The 17,101-nt window shown below is 46.1% G+C and overlaps 1 protein-coding gene across 1 annotated transcript; it reads left to right on the top strand.

Moving 5' to 3' along the window:
- Positions 1-7,617: 7,617 nt before the first annotated feature.
- On the top strand, positions 7,618-8,564 carry LOC111078613 (glutathione S-transferase 1). Its single transcript, XM_041594270.1, has 3 exons — positions 7,618-7,649; positions 7,708-7,825; positions 7,901-8,564. The coding sequence occupies exons 2-3, from the start codon at positions 7,728-7,730 to the stop codon at positions 8,481-8,483; spliced, it is 681 nt and encodes a 226-aa protein (XP_041450204.1). The 5' UTR covers positions 7,618-7,649; positions 7,708-7,727; the 3' UTR covers positions 8,484-8,564.
- The last annotated feature ends 8,537 nt before the right edge of the window (positions 8,565-17,101 follow it).

Below are 17,101 nucleotides of genomic sequence, written 5' to 3'. Positions count from 1 at the left end.
TTGAAGTTCGACGAGGAACTGAACGGCAAAACGGCTCGGCACGCTGGAAAGCTTTCATGGCACAGAAACGAAGTGGAATCGGGACAGGTTGCGAGAGAGGCGCACGGAGAATAACGAGAGCACGAGCTCTGCTCCCCGTGGACTGTTGCTGCTGGAGCAGGAAGTAAAGGGCAGCCAGAACTTGGCTTTTTGTTGCGCCAGAGACACTTGTGGCTCTGCTGGGGGCAGGGTTTCATGTTGCCAGGCTCAGCGGCGGGGCAGGCAAAGGGCACAGGCGACACAGGCACATGCACAGGCACAGGCACTGGGCACATGTTGCTGCGGCTATTAATGCTACGCGCTGTTGCTCCGCAAGTGATTCCGGATCTGGAATATCTGTCGGTAAGTTTGGCACTTTCATGGACTGCCCCGACATTCGGGGGCCATTAGCGTCAGAAACGCCACAGCCGCAGAATGATTGGACGCGAGTGTAAACACTTTGCGACCGACCTCCGGCCATCTGTGCGGGCCAACTGGCGGCTGATAAGATAAACATCGGCTGAGAGACGATCGGGCAGGGTGGTTCCTGTTGCCACTCAATGTTGCCACAGCACAAACAAACACAAACTCAAACGCATACGCAAACACATACACATACATATGTATTATGTCCGTGATTGTACGCCGCCTCTGTGCCAATTCCAGCCCCGGACGGGGTGTCAGTCTCAGTCCCGGGCAGCCACAAGGCGACCGCGACCGACCGACGGATGCAGCGGAGAGCTTTTGGGGACAATGGTGCTCGTGCTCGTGCTAGTTCCATTCCGTTCCGTTCCACTCGACGCGCTTTATTACGATTTCATGTGCAGCTGATTAAGTGAAGATTCCCCAAAAAAATCAGACGAGAAAATAGGCCCAAGGATTAGTTAATACTGGTATTCGGACTCCACTCCTCCGCCTAGCCCAGTACACAGTCGACACTCCTCCTGTCCTCCCATCCTCCTGTCCGTTTCCCGGTAATGACCTAATGGGGCTCAAATTAGGTCTTTTAGATTTATGCTCCGCCAGACAGGCCAAACGGTAAGCAGGACACACTCCGTGAAAGGATGGCCAGGACGAACTTTAGCAGTAATTAAATAGTTGAAATTTCCATTAAAGTTTTCATTATCGAAGCTCACGAAATCGACGAGGAACGGGGGAGGGCGGGAGTCCGAGCACGAAGGCAATGAACTTTTGCCTGGGCTTCCACGGAGGCAGCATCATCTCAGGTGTCGGACGCTCCATCTGCAGCAAATTAAACACGATTAGGCAGCCAACGGGTTGTCCGTGCACCGACCATTGCGAGGGTGGAAGGAGAGGGGATTGCCCTCTGGTTTTCGGCCCGCTGTCCGCTCACTTCCTACCCTCTGGCGAAATCCATTTCTATAGTTAATAAGCTTCACCCGCTGTGCCACACGCCGCGTGCTCTTTTTGCGCTGCAGCCAGGCAGGGGGTCGAGCAGGGAGCAGCGGACGGGGTGGCCTAAGGAGGGGTGCACCACGGCTCCATGTTGCTGGTAATTTAATGGATGTGTTTGCTGTGGCTCCTCCGGCGACTCCTGCGGCGTATTGTAGCCCGCTGCCACTCACTTTCTCTCTCCTCTCCGACTGGCTGAATGGCTAATGGCTAATGCACTCGGCCCACCGACGCTGCATAAATTAATTGATTTATCCAGAACAGAGCTGAACAGAACAGAACAGAACTGAGCTGAGCAGAGCGCTGACGGATGGGGCGGATGGCTGGAAAGGGAGGGACCCTCAGTTTTAATTAGCATTTTCTGGTTTTGATGCCCCAGTGCGTATACGCAATTAATACATATTTGCCTCGTTAATTACTAACCCTGTCCGGGCACATATGGGTGTACGAGTGTGCGCTAGCACACACTTAAGCACATTAGATAATGGGCCACACGTGCCAGGCATCCTTCAAGGATTTATGGCAAAGGGGTCCAGTGCTGTCCATGTTGCTTAAGGGTACCCCACCCCGCACCACCTAACCTAACGACCTATAAATCTAAACAATTCCTCTCCTGCACATAAATTCTCCGATTCGAGCTATAAAATAAAATGTTTGGATAATAATTTTCTGCCCATTTAAAAAGATGCTGAAAAAATCATTTTTAAGCTTTAATTTTCAAGCTTGCAGCGTCCAAAAATGGCAAAGATTTTCCCACTTGCAGCTGAAAACAAAACAACATAAATGGGGGACACTGAGGCAAGGGTGAAGTGGGGGTCGGGTCGAGCTGTGGCAGCTAGTTTAATGCTGCCATCGAGAGAGAATCGAAACATTTATTTTAGTTGGCCACAACGAATTTTGCCAGACTGCAAACTGGTTAACTCACTGCCAGAACTGGCAGCTTCTAATTCTGTGGCTCCCATTGAAATGATTCGAATTTCGAATTGAATTATTCCAAAGCGACAATGGGATTACCCAGATCATGACGATGGGCATGAGCTTATGGGAGGATTATGCACTTGAATCGATTCAAGGCAACGCTATGAAGAGGTTCTGGCTAAGTTCCATGAGGAACTGTAACGAATATTCAAATTCTGAATTATATTCAATGAGATGGCACAGATCAAGGGGATTATCATTTAAACTCAGTTGAGGCACGTTCCGGTGGAGGAAACTTAACCAATCTCCAGGAGCATTTAGCTTTAGCTTTTTGGGCGATTATAAAGGCAATTCAGGGGACTCAATTTACAACTCGATTTTACCACAAGTAAAACAAAAGAGGATTGAGCGCCATATTGAAGGGCCTGCTGTGGCTAGCGACCAGGCTAAGACTCGTACTCCCCCATTGTTGTTTATATATTCAAAACTTAACTTCTGCTATAGCATCCAATTATTTGGACGTGTGTTTGTCTGTATGTACATACCTCCCTCCCTTTTCGTGTTTGCCTGTCATTTGATGATGCATCGAATGACCTAAAGGCTTAGGCTTGACAGAACAGCCGGGTGCCACCTGTGCCTGTGTTGCTTTCACTGCTAATCCATCAATGGCAGCAAGGCAGAAAGTGCCAACAGCGGCTCCGAGGACCGCAGCCAAGGCAAACAACACAAAAGCCAAAAAACCAAAAACCAATAAAATACCCAAAGCTTTCGCTTAGAACAACGACGCTACCGCAGAGTGGGGCAGGGCAGGGCAGGGCGGTGGAGAATCGGTCCCGTCCATTAAAATACATATTCGAAAAGCCCTAAAATCCATTCATTCAGGTGGGTCGTAAAAGCGCGAATGTCGGAGCACCACCCCCCAACCACCTTCTCCATGCCCTTCTCCCATGGACTCACTCACTTGCCGAGGCAAATGGGTCTCCATCATTCATCCATCGAGGGTGTACGTATGTAGATTTCGCTGTTCAATGTAGCAGCCTGCCACCGAGGAGTTCCCTTCCCTCGCTCCTCGTGCGTCTCATGAGCAGCAGCACCAGCAGGCTTTATTTATGTTCGTGTTTTACAGTTCAATAAAGTCCAATAAATTCGGAAGCGAAAGCCAAGAGGACAGTCAGATGGATTTTGATGATGGGCGCAGACGGATCGGCCAAATTAAAGCCCTAAGCCTCGAAGGACCGTTACAGTTGTTGAAGTGCAAAGACTCAGGCAGCACGCCCATTGAGAGAAGCGAAACTCAAGAGCGACTGGAGCTGTCAGTGTTAGCGGGCAGAAGGCCAAGAGTGCGTGTCGGGCTGGCATTGATGGACGAAGACAAGCTGAAGAGCGACGGGGGTGGGGTCTTAAATGGGGGTTGACTCCCGAGAAATGGGAATGGGAAACGGCATTGGTAACATATGCCATGGTCATCCCCGCTCACATGAAAAGCGACCGCCATTGTGCGAATCAATTGGCATTCAAACGCCAACAATCCATCCTCAAAAAATCTATAACTTTTGAAAAAAGTCGAACTTTTCCCTACGTCGAATGGCCCTGAGCTCGGACTAAATTGAGCTGCAAGCGAACAAGCAAACTTTATACTTTGGTTGTTTATCCATATCATGAACTAATAAGTTATATAATTCGGTTGTCTGTTAATCTTTAACCTTTAATACTGGCTGATATCTATTGAGCTGCATCAAACACATATGAATTTGATTATTTTTTTTATTAAACATGCGGGTGAGCTTGCTAAAGAGCTTACTTTGGATATAGTTTTAGACTATATTTACATAATCAGAACTCTTCTTTTCCATCCATATTTGTTTAAATAGTTTTTGAATTCCAAGGCTATCAATCGCATTATTTAACTGCGACCCATTTCTTACACATCTGCATTTGATGCTGCATTTGTTACCCCTAGTTTGGAATTAATTGGAATTGAATATCGGGAAGTATAGCACACTATCTAAATAATTGCCTCAAAAACGCTGCTGTTGTCTGATTGAATGTTGGAGGATATTCCAGTAGATCGGAGGTGTGATGGTGATAGAACCAGACTGGGAACTGGGAGAATTCAGAATGGGAGACTTCAACTTCTTTCTTAATTGGCAAAAAAAAAGAAAAAAATCAAACCTGCATTTACAATTTGCGGCAACTAGGCAACTTCCAACTAGGCGGCAGCGATTCATCGTCCGTGCCGTCCATCCTTCTGCATGAGGAACACTGTCATTGTCAGTCACTGATTGCCCATCAAGATTTGCTCGGGCTCTGCCCTTCATTTGACTTGGCTCCGGGTCTCGCTTCGTATCTATATCTAAATAATGGGATGTCACTTTTAATTTGAGCAACGATTTATACGCCCAATCTCCAGACACTACATAGCTGGACATCTACAGCTGGACATTCCTTTGCCGCACAAGTTCAATTCCAATAAAAAGGCAAAATGACGATAAGCAGATGCGGGAGGTCCGGGCGCTGCAGGGCAGTGGTAGAGAAGGGCTCTATACGGGCATCTTCATTGTGCTTATCAGATTCCTGGCAGTGTGTGTGTCCACTCGCCTGCCGCCATTCTCAGACATGCACGTAGTTAGAGACTCTCTCGCCCCTCTCTCTCTCTTCGATTATATGAAGAGTGCCTTCATCTTTGTTTGGTTTGCAGGGTCGCATCGAACAATTAGACAAAGAATCCCCACAATTTAATTGTTATAAATGCCATGGAACAATGGAACTAAGTAATATTTATGGAAGGATTCTGTCTGCGCCATTGACTGGCCCGAAACCCCTTCCGAGGCAACGACGGATCATTAATAACACTGGATTTTGCACTTGAGCTTGAGCCCGCTCACACAGCTGTCCAGGCCGTGGGTGGGTGGCCTTGCTCTCTCATTACCATTAATCTCATGCACAGTTTGGAGTCCTTAGAGCCACATCTGCTCAGCACCCAGCGGCTTCCTAGTTTGCGCCTAGTCGGAGTCTTCTCTGTGATTTCAATTAACGGGAAAAACCAAGTTATGAAGATAAATGTCACTCGTCAAGTGGCAATCAATTAGTTAATGCTTTCCAGCGACGCCTTTGAGGCTCATTCCCAAAGGCCTGACGCCTGGACAAGTACAGGGACAGGGACTGGAACAGGAACAGGAACAGGAATTGGAACTGTGGCTAAGACGGAGACAGTGACAGGGACAGAGGGAGAGGGAGAGGCAGAGGAAGAAAGCGAAGACAACATAGTTTTCCCAACAGCAAAAGTTTTCGCTATCAGTGTGCAGGGGGGGGAGCTGGGCCCCGAGTCTGTGTTTGTCACAGAAATTATTCAATTACCAAATTAAATTTAATGCCTTGTACTCAGAGCTCAGAGAGGGCGACACGCGGTGGCTGGGGGACGCTTGGGGAGGGAAGGCAGCATGCTTTTGATCCCACTAAAAGCTTTAATAACTGTAAATTGCTTTTACAAATTTGTCTTCGGCACAGCATACCGAGAAGGAGGAAAAGTGTGTCTGGGGTTTGGGTGGGCCTGGTCTCCCTTTCCGCGGACCACCCGCATACCTGGGCGAACATTTTTCCCATTTCGGTGTCGCCGTGGCCCGTGACCAAATATTTGAGAGCCTTCCACGTGAGCAGCACTTTGAGCTTCAGCTGGAGTTCGAGGACGGGGACGGGGACGGTGACGGTAACGGCGACGATGTTATCGACGTTTTTCCTCTTTCTTTCTTGCTCCGCTGCATTCCGAACACTCGTACATCTCGCCACGTCCCTCTCCCTCTCAGCCAGTCTACCAATATTCATCCATCTATCTCGCTCACCCACTCGACGGCAGAGCAGCCGAAATCCAATTATATTCACTTTTTGTACGGAAAAGCTCCTGCAGGAGCGCAAGGGAGGGGAGTCCGGAAAAGGTGCCTCTGGCCTGCGCCATTAACTAATACCGAAATCCGCTTAAAAATTAAATTTTTTCACCTTTCGGAACCGTGTGCGAAAAAAGGGCTGCCCCCAGGAAATGTGGAATCCTCTTAGTAAGTCAGCTGCTCGGTGCGTGAATTAAAATTTAAATTGGCTAAGAGCATTTTCAGAAGTTCACATCCGTGAATTGCCACACATACATACAATACCTGTGTCGGTACTATGTACTATGTACTACATATGTAGGTATGAATGTAAGCCAAATGTATTAAATTTTTTTGTTTGGAAAATGTTGTTCTCACCTCCGTCAACCAAGGCTGTGATGTTCATATGGGAATTTGTCTGACGTCGAACGGGACAGTCGTACGCATTAAAAGTGGTAGAAAGCCAAAATATGACGGATTTCAAAATTGTTTCACCATTACGACACACCTTTTGAATAGACTTATAGCTGCTGCTCAGGTTGATTTTGGGCAACTGTTCGATTTTGATATTTTTGAGATAACAATTCAAACTCAGATTTAAGCGAAAGTTGAGGCATTTGTTGTGCATTGATGTCCCAATAAAATGGTTCTAATGGTTTTTAAATTTAAAATTAAGAATTTTTAATTTTGTCGTACGGGTTAAAAATTTCTTCTCGCTTAATAACAGTTAAAAATATACCGTTAACGGATATTGAACCATTTTGTTGTATTTTTTTTAGATAGTTGAATATGTAAGAAAGATTATGGGTAATAAGTTTTCTTAAGAATCATCTTTTTTAAAAAACATGACTAAAACAAAAAAAAAACAAAAAAAAGACAGCAATGTAACGAAAGAATTAACATTTGCTTATTTGAATAGGTTTAGGAAATTATATGTAAATTGGGTAATTAAATTTAGACTATAATATCGCAGCGGAATGATATGGAAATGTGTTTTTATAGACATTGCATTTTTTGGTGGACTTCGTCAGAGATTCCCATATGTAACATACATACATACATACAAAAAGTGCAAGCTAATCAACGTTTTTTTTTAGTTTATAGGTCACGACTTCTACACCGGCTAAATATTCGAATATGTACTGGAAATGTTCAATTAACTTATCGTCCCATTAATTATAAAAAACCAATAATAAAATCCAATTAAAGGTAATGTAAACTTACTTTGTACGTGCCTAAATGGTATCGAAGAGCGGTGGGAGCTGTCGCAGCAAGTTCTTTTGGGACGTTTCGGTTGTATTAATTATGTTATCCATCTATTGACTGTATTCCAGCCCCATCTCTAATTTGAACGCAAGAGAGGGAGCTTTCAAAGCTCCAGCGATCAATTGTGCGGTTCTCTTTCCATTCCCCATTCGCTAACCTGCGTTTAAGAAGTGAAGAAGGTGGCGGTGTTCTATTTAGTTAATCGCAAATTTCTAATCATTTTATCTGTTTTAGATTCCCCAAGAACGAACAATGTCAAACAAACCCGTTCTCTACTACACCCCCCGCAGTCCCCCCTGCCGGGCAGTGCTGCTAACAGCCGCCGCCCTGGGCCTGGAGTTGGATCTACGGTACGTTGTGGCTGTCCCTCCCTCCCTCTCGCTTTCTGTTTAACCGGTCTGTCTGGCCATTCCCTTGCCCCTCAGCGCTGTTAATGTAAAGGCGGGAGAGCACCTGACGGCGGAGTTTCTCAAGCTAAATCCGCAGCACACGATTCCGGTCCTGGACGACAACGGCACCGTGGTAAGCGACTCGCACATCATCTGCAGCTATCTGGCGGACAAGTTCGGAGGCGCTTCCGACTCCCTGTACCCGAAGGACCCCTCGCAGCGGCGCATAGTGGACGCACGCCTCTACTACGACTGCGGACACATCTTTCCCCGTATCCGCTTCATTGTGGAGCCCGTGATCTACTTCGGGGTGTCCGAGGTGCCCGCCGACCGCGTAACCTATGTGCAAAGGGCCTACGACGGCCTCGAACACTGCTTGGCAGGCGGCCCCTACCTGGCTGGCGAGGCACTGACCATCGCGGATCTGTGCTGCATTGCCTCGGTGTCGACGGCCGAGGCGTTCGCACCCATCGATGCTGACAAGTATCCCCTTCTCGCCGGGTGGGTGAAGCGCCTGCAGGCCCTGCCCTACTACAAGAGCGGCAATCAGGAAGGCTTGGACCTGCTGGTGAGTCTAGTCAAGGGCCTGCTCGCGGAACGTCAACAGAAGCAGTCCTGAGTCCTGAGTCCTGAGTCCATCCCAAACAATCAATCAATATTATATGTAATGTGTAATAAAAGCAGACGCCATGCATCATGCTCCGCTCCTATCAGCAAACAACAATGGGAAATGCGATAGGAGACCAGTGCGGATGTGGCCACGCCACGCGGGAGTGCGAATAGGAGCAGGGACATCCGAACAGCTATGTGCAGCTGGTCTAGAAGTAATGGAAAAAGTTTTTTATGGGCCAACCGAAGCAACCAGCAAGGACCAAGCAGTAACCTGAACTTCGTCCTGGACTCTGGAAATAGAAGCCAAAAAGTTTTCTTTGATTCTGCCCTCCCTCCGGCCACTGGTGGGGGGCTTGTTTGTTGTTTGGTTGCTCTTGAAATTGATTACAACCTGTAAGTGATCGCATTAATGTTGTTATGGCATCGGCTAACTTGGCTAACTTACGACTTTGGCCACTTGGACCTGCCATCTTGCCAGCATTGCGAGTCATTGTGGGCTGTGGGCTGTGGGCTGTGGGGGAAGGGTCTTCGGGATCTCCTTCTGAGTGAAAGTGTGTGTCCTGTCAAGCTCTTGCACTCTGCAGCCACATTGATGATATGTGATGTGACGTGTTGTGACATTGCATACAAGTATTGTGCATTTGGGAAGGCGGAGAGCATCGGGCAGAATGCCCGCCCACTTGCACTCAGGCGCCAATTGACGCGCAACACTGCACGAGAAAAGTTTCGGCTCAGCATCCCCAGGCTTGACCTCCGTTTCGCTTTACACTTTTCCAAATACCATTAACTTTTGCGGTGGACGCTCGTCGGAAAGGTTGGATCCTCCTTTTTTTTGTCCATTTGCCAGTGTGTGTTTGCAGCGGGATTAAAATTTAATGCCCCAAAAGGAAAGAGCTGAAAGAAAAGCACGGAAGTGGAGGAAAAAAGCCGCCTAAGTGCGTGCCAGGAACCCGGAGCCCAGACTGTAGCCAACTGTAGCTACTCATGATTAATGATGTCCTTGGTTGGTGCCGTGCTGGTCCCGTGCCGGGACCTTCACCCATTTCCGGTTCGTTTAAAGTTGAATTGTCGTTTCGGCCATCTGTTTGCTGTTGTAGTTGTCGTTGTTTTTGTTGTTATTGTTGTTGTTGTTGTTATTGTGGGGTCGTTTCACTGTTTGCTCTGCGGTTGCGGTTTGTTTAACAATGAAATTAACTTGCTCCAACGAAAGTCGCAAAGTCCGTCCCCAACGAAATTCAATATTCCAATAGAATTTAGTATTGTGAAATAATTGGAATACGAGCATGTACAATGTGCATTCAAGTCCACGTTCTGTGTGTGTGGGCCTGAACAATGCCAATCAACGTAACGAATATAAATTCAAATGAGCAGATAATTATTACATTCTGAGATTGGTTACCAATCAATCCAATCCACTCCATGGCCATGTCCGGAGCAGCAGGCGTGTTTCTGCTCTGCTGATGGGGAATTCATGTTGCCACACATTGGTCGAACAAGCGCCCTGGGATGTAAAGGTAGCGCATGCTCTGGGCTCTGATTTGCCATTCAATGTGAAACCTGACACTTGCTTTCCACAATCGACAGGGACGTGAGCGGTAAAATCGGTAGCAAAGCTGGCATTCGGCTCGAGATAATCACTTTGTTCACTGACGGCGGTCTAATGGAGTCGCCCTAATCATGGAGCAATAAGCGAAATTCAGTTTTGAAAACGAACCTCCCTCTGCTCGACTGCCACTGTGAAAGGCATTTGTGTGGGCTTGGGTGCCCTATGGACACGGACAGAACAATGCCAGGCGATTATCCTGTCCAGCAGGCAGTCTGCCTGCTGCTGATAAGCGTCTGCACGAACATGTGGAATGCTCAGCGGAATGCAATTCAATTGAGGTCACTCCGGACGACGAACATCCGAAGCTCGAAGCTCGAAGCCTGCTGATGAAGTGCTTGCAGTTCAAGGTGTTCTATCTGCCGACAGGAGCAACATTTGCATTTTCCATAATTGGACGTGCAGGCGGATGAATGGAGGAACTTAATCTGTAAATGCAGATTCGATTCAAATGCGATTTTCACTTAATCAATATTGGGCCAGCTAGTGGGGCGGAGGATGTACAGTGCGTTTCAGAACTTATAACCAAAGAGCCGAAGAGTGTGTGTTAGTCTGCTTCAATCTGCTTTATAAACAAATTGTTCGGCTAAGTGCCGGCCCATGGCAGCACAAAGGGCAGTTGAGCATATGTAACATCTCCTAATTTAACGTCTCTCTTTATCACCGTTTTGATTGCCTTTGCTCATGCTCTTTCTCGGCGTGCGTCAGCCGCAGTTAAACGTTTTGCTAGCTGGCACTGTGACCTGCCTGCCGCATAGTTCTAAACGCTCATAACATAATATATTTGAGCAGTCTTGAACCAGCCCCGCGTCTCCAATCGACTCATCGTGAACTCTCGTCATCAAATCCGCACACCTTTCGCTATTTTTCGATATTACATACATATGTAACATATGTGCATATGTTACAACGCTACTGAAAAAGCTGAGTAGCTCAACACAAATATTAATTTAAAATTTAAAATTTAATTTTAAACATTCACTTGAATTAAAATTGTTAAGCTTTAAAACTGGTTCTTATTCATCTATGTATTTGCGCAATTGAAATATTCCAAGTTCAGGAGGACAGGAGGTCCAACAGATGTTTCGGATAAATTGTTTTCACTTCCTTTTTGCTGCCGTTTCTATCAACATCGTCAATAAAAATACTCAATCGGCCGCTCTTCTTACTGTTGCGATACGCACTGTACAGGCAGAATGTCGAGGTCATTGAGAACATGTGTGGGATGGAACTATTTCTGGACAGGCTGTTGCAAGTCCAATTAGCGTTGAATAATGGAATTCAGTAAGGGAAAAGTGCTCTTGCACATTTAATTTGTTTTCTCTTGTTATCCCGCAGCAATATCAAATCCCATTCCATACAAGTCATTCAATAAGTACAACAAATAACAGCATTTATAGACAGCGTCGACAATTTGCTTGCCACTAAGTGAACGGCAAAACTTTGACAATTAGAAGCAACAACCAGCGAATTATTACCCATTAGTGGTGCAGGGGGTCGCGAACGGGGACGGGGACGGGGACAGGCTTGCAAATGAATTCATTCAGCCATATCACTATGGCTCAGGCCATGATGTCCTAGGCTGATTACAGGCCCGTCTAAACCTCCTCCTTCCACGCCGCTTTCACGCATTCCGCCTCATTGCGCTTCGTCAAGTCTGGCACTTGGGCTGGCTCGTTTGCCGCCGAGGAATGCGCGAACAGACGCCTGCTTCTGCTCCCGCCTGCTGCCACTTCATCGCCTCGACAGGAAAGCTCCTTAAACCAATTAACTTTCATTTTCCGCCACAACACGGCCACAAAATTTTGGCTTGGCAACTTCATTTTTGGCTGGGTTTCTGCGATTTATGCTGTCACGGGTGGGTGGGTGCTGTGCTACCTGATTTACCTGCAATGAACGTGCATAATCGGGATCCCCAAAATAGCATCACCATGATTGCCCCACAGGGACAGCCATTCTTCCGTGGAATCGTGTTTAGGTCAGGTGCCAGCTGCCAGGTACCAGCTGCCAGGTGCATCCTGCATTCTGCACCATCCGACATTTTTCAGCAGCCTCCCGTCCGAAACACACACAAGCTTTCGAAATTGCCTGACTTATGGTCCACACGCTGTATACGTGTTTTGCATATGAGAGGTACTCACTCCCACTCTTTATCCCCATTTCTCCACCTCTCTGGCTGGCTGTCTGTCTGTTTTGGATTTTTGGCCAGCTTTTGTAATTGGTTTTGGCTCACCTGCTCACGGATTCATCCTGCATTCAAGCAGGGGGCCAGGAAGGGCGACAGCAATTCTGCTTTAATTAAGAGCATTGTTTCCATTGAAAAGAGCTCCACGTAAATTCTTGCCAGACCCAACTATGCAGAGCTTGGGGCTCGGGCGCCTTTGGGCGCTTCTTAATAACTTGGCAACAAAGCGCTTTGACGCCCAGAAATAAAAATGGGATTTAATTATCTTTTGACTTCATTTAAAAAGTTTGCCAGCATAATTTCATTCCCTTTCGGATGGAAGCAACGAAGCCAAAACATCGCCAAACTTTGCTGGAAGTGTCCGTGAGTGAGTCGAGGGGATCTACTAACCAAATTTAAACATTTCCTTTTGACAGAAACTCTTGATGCAGAGACATCTAAAGAAAAATGCCCATTTCGACTGGGCAATTTTCAAAACATTAAAATGTGAACAAAATGTGCGTCATACTCGTAAGTTATACATGGATCATCAGGGATTTATGTACCTTACTGTATCCTCTTGTGGTAAGTCTTAACCAATTTACGTTGAAACGCTTAACGACGATAAGAATTGGAACTGGAACCGTAACTCAAGTTGGCCAACTCTGATACAGTTGTATGTACATATGTAAATAACTTTTGTCTAATCCTCGTTAGCATTAATTTCGTTCAGTCCAAGGGCGACCCTGAGGCCTGATGGCTAGTGAGCGGAATTAATTTTCAGCTGCGATGGCATTTAAGCCATCTGCCATGCAGAACATAGAAACGTACATACACACACATACATATGTATATATGTATGAGGTTCATCCAACTCGCATTACCAAGGACCATTGTTGTCCCTAGTCGTTGTCGTTGTCGTTGTTGTTTGTTGCTTCAGCAGGTGAGAGCCGAGTGTGTGTGAGTGTGTAAAGTTATTAAAACCATTCAAAACGTTTACTTTGCATTCGGCTCACCTCTACCCCATCCCGGTGTACGACACATGCGCCCCATCTCTGAGTCCCGCTCGTCCTTTTCCCATTCAAATCCTACACGCAGTCATGTGTGCGCGGGTCTGGTCTGTAATTTGCATAACAGCATGCCCGACCAAGCCGATCCGTGTCCGGGACACAAATAGGTGTTCAAGGACCAAAACGGAACACATCCCATCGATGGATGCCGACTGACAAGGGTACCAATTCATACAAAATGTCAAATATACAAAATTACAAACCGTTGCAAATTAGCAACAATGAAATGGAGCTTGCCATGGCCCATACTAAGTATAATGGCTTGTGGAGGGGGTTGGGTGCAAACTACGGGCGCTGACTATTGTTATTGCTCCTAGGGTCTGGACGGAATTCTTGATTTCATCATAACTTTAACGTTTAAGAAAACGTTGCATAGAAACCATACAATTTCTGTTTCACACCATCGATTTTTAAATTCGTTTTTGCCTGAATAGTTATTTAAACGATGGTTTGGCTTTAACAGTTCGAGAAAATTTCTAGGAACGCAGCTGCGATGGGCAGATGTCTCAACATTAAAGTCAAAGTCGAAGCCCATGTTCTGTGCGACTTGCAATGGCAAAGGGAAATGGAGGGGTCTTGTCTGCCCGGGCAGCGGCTCGATAAAGTCGCATGCTTATGACATAAAAGTTCAGTCAGCGTCAGCCCTTCCCGGTGGCCCATAATAGAGATGACTTTACTGTATTTCCCGTGTACATGGCCAAGACAATGTCGCAAAGATTGTTTGCACGGTGGAAGTGTGTCAGGGGCAACAGCAACAGCCAGTGCCGACCAGGACCAGGGGGCCCGCATCAGCAATCCAACTTGTTGCCCGGCCAGAGCACAGCACAGCAGCTCCCGGCAGTGAAACTGCAGCTTTTTCGTGGCTGAGGAGTGAGCACACTCCGCACATGTCATGGATGTCATGGACATGGGTCGCTTCGAGCACACTCAGGTGGGTGTCAGGATGAGTATGGTGGATGGTGGATGGTGGATGGGAGTGGCGCTACATGGAGGTTATTTCGTTTGGATAAATGTTGATTTTTTTTCTCTTTCTTTGCCCCTCGTCTCGTCCGTACCACAGAGAAATATGAGCAATTGGTTTTGCGGTCTTCCAGTCAAATGCCCTTCGAAATGACTTTATTCGATTCGGACCCATTTAGGCGGAGTCATGGATGCTGTTGGCCTGCCCTTGCCACCTCACATCGAAGGAGCAGCAGTGGATGTATATTCATTAACACATTCTGCAAAGCTTAGAAAACTAATTTCGGTTAGCTTCAAAGGGAAATGAGTTCTCTGTGGTTTTCGTTGCCCTCAGTAAGTAGCTTTCTGGCCGTGGATCCGAGTCTGGGCTGGAGCGGAGTTCAATTTAAGCCAAACATCCAGCAAATCCAAATACACACGCACAAAAACGTGTTGTTTCCACTGCATAAAGGGCCCATTTGTAATTTGTGAGAAGTTGAGGTGTGGTCTGCACTGAGCGAAAACAGAACTTTAAATTCAATTAAATTTAATTTAAATTTGTATAGATCATAACAGAGCTGATATTATTTACAAATTAATTAATGTATATGATGATGATTTGCAAAAGGGCGTTTTTGTGAGCAATTGATTAAAAAATTTCTCAGTGTGGGCGACCAGATTCGGTCGACGGCATGTTGGCGTATCCGTAGCCCCCCGGTTTTTCACTTGCATAAAATTATGCGAAATCAGCGCCGGAGCTGACAAACAAAGAGCAACAGCCGAAACAGCTGTGTATGTGTCAGGGATGGGATGGGATGAGTCTGAGATACGGAGAAGCACTTTATTTACCCGCTGGCACGTAAAAAGCTTTATCCCCGATTCATTGTCGCCACAAAGATGCTTTATCGCCGCCAGACTACAGATTCGTGCGCAGATACAAATATTAACGCCGCCATCTCGTACCTGTCTATCCTGCCTGGAGGTGGGGCAGGACATGGCATGGCTGCGGGACAAGCGAATATTACATCCCGCATTTATCTTCTGGGCAACGGCAACGGCAACTTTGTCTTTAGTCATCCAATCCGACAGCCGGGAGTCATCGTCATCCTCCGCCCAACGAACGCTTTTTGGGGATTATGGATAATCACCTCGAGAAAAGAGAAGCCCAGAGTTGAAAGCAGAGCAGTGGGCTTACCTACAATATACATACATACATATGTATGCATGTATATAAGAAATTATATATGGAATAGCAGGTAAGGCAAACGACTACTGAAAATGTGTTGCATAGAGCGGGTTCTGGCCGGCAGCACGACCTTCCTTTCCATATATCTTGGCATCTGGAAGGAAGCCCTCAAAAAGAAGGCGCATTTGTTTTTATCGCACTTTTTTCTTTTCGTGTGCCGCCTTTTATTCATTTTTCTCACTCTCCCATTTCCCCTCCATACTCTATGTTTATTTTTGCATAATTTTTAAGCGTTGCTCCGCACTTTTAGTACATTTTCATTAATAAGGTACGGTACGCCAGTTGTTTGCTGGTCCGCTCCTCAGCAAATTTGTTTACTCTTAGCTCCGTGAGCGTGAAAGTTTTCCGAGCTTATGCGAAAGTTGTACTTTTCAGTGCATACGCTCAAGCGGATGGTTTATGATCCGAGGTGCGAGTCAGCAGTGCAACAACAACAGCAAGGAAAAGCGTACATACATATGTACATATGTAAGGCAAGCTTTGCCGGACCTCAGATGGATATTTAAGTTTGCTTTCACTGACGACTTTTTATTGTATTGAGGTGGAAGGTGCTTCCTTTTTGGCGTTGCTAACAGCTCCATAATGATGTGAAAGTTCAATGGAGTCCACTTATGCGCTTATGTACGAGTATGTATAAGTATACATATAGACATGTATATGGAATTATATTATTGTTGTTTTTGGAGCACGGCAGAAAGTGATTGAGAGAGGGAAGCTGGGTGGTAGATGAAACTCGTTATACTTTGGTGCCTGGCCCACTGCCCACAGGCAGCCGAAAATATTTACCTTACTCTTCTGTAAGTTTGCCGCCAGCGCTGTTCCTCGTATTCCCACTGATGTTTTTCTTTCCCCTGCCCTGCTACTTACATCATGGGCGAGGAAAATGAGTTTGGGAGAGGCAAAAAGGAAGGAAAAGAAAAACTAACTTCTCGCATCTTACTTTGTTAAGGCTTCCCTTGTTTTCGGTTTATGTTCCTTTTTTATTTTCCTTATACTCTCTTCAAGAAGGGTCATCAACTTTTTGTCAGGAGCGGCAACCAACGAATGTTCCAAACATGTTCCGCAAGACCGGCGCGGGTGAACTAAGGGAATTTCGTGAATTTTTCCCCAGAACGCTTCCCTCCATTACAGAAACTTGATCTGATCTCAGAATTGTATATGTATATCGAATCGGACGGATGGTTATGCTTATCAAAAATAAAGGTACTTTTTTCGTAGGGTTAAAAGTTTTCCCAATGAAGGGTATTTTTAGTTTCAACGTGACCACTCTTTCATCCCATCCTAATGTGTTCCTTGCTTTTGCCGAGCGAAACAAATTTCAAACTTAATGAGGGTCAAACAATATTTTTGTTTTGGAGCTTGGGACAACGTTGTCTGCCATCCCCGACGCTGGCGCTCTTGTTGCGCGATGTTTTCCTGACTACAAACAATATTATAACATGTAAATATGTACTTGCATACATGTACATCGGTAAATACATCCATAGCACAGTTTAACCTTTTTGAAGCCAGTCGTCTCGACTTTGTCTGCGTTCAGTCCTATTTGTAACATTCTACAAAATCTGCAAAACAAAAGAGGCCTTATATCTGGGTAACATATTGT

This window comes from Drosophila obscura, unplaced genomic scaffold, assembly GCF_018151105.1.
Source record: "Drosophila obscura isolate BZ-5 IFL unplaced genomic scaffold, ASM1815110v1 contig_25, whole genome shotgun sequence".
Classification (NCBI taxonomy): domain Eukaryota; kingdom Metazoa; phylum Arthropoda; class Insecta; order Diptera; family Drosophilidae; genus Drosophila; species Drosophila obscura.
This window is presented reverse-complemented; position numbering and strand designations above follow the sequence as displayed.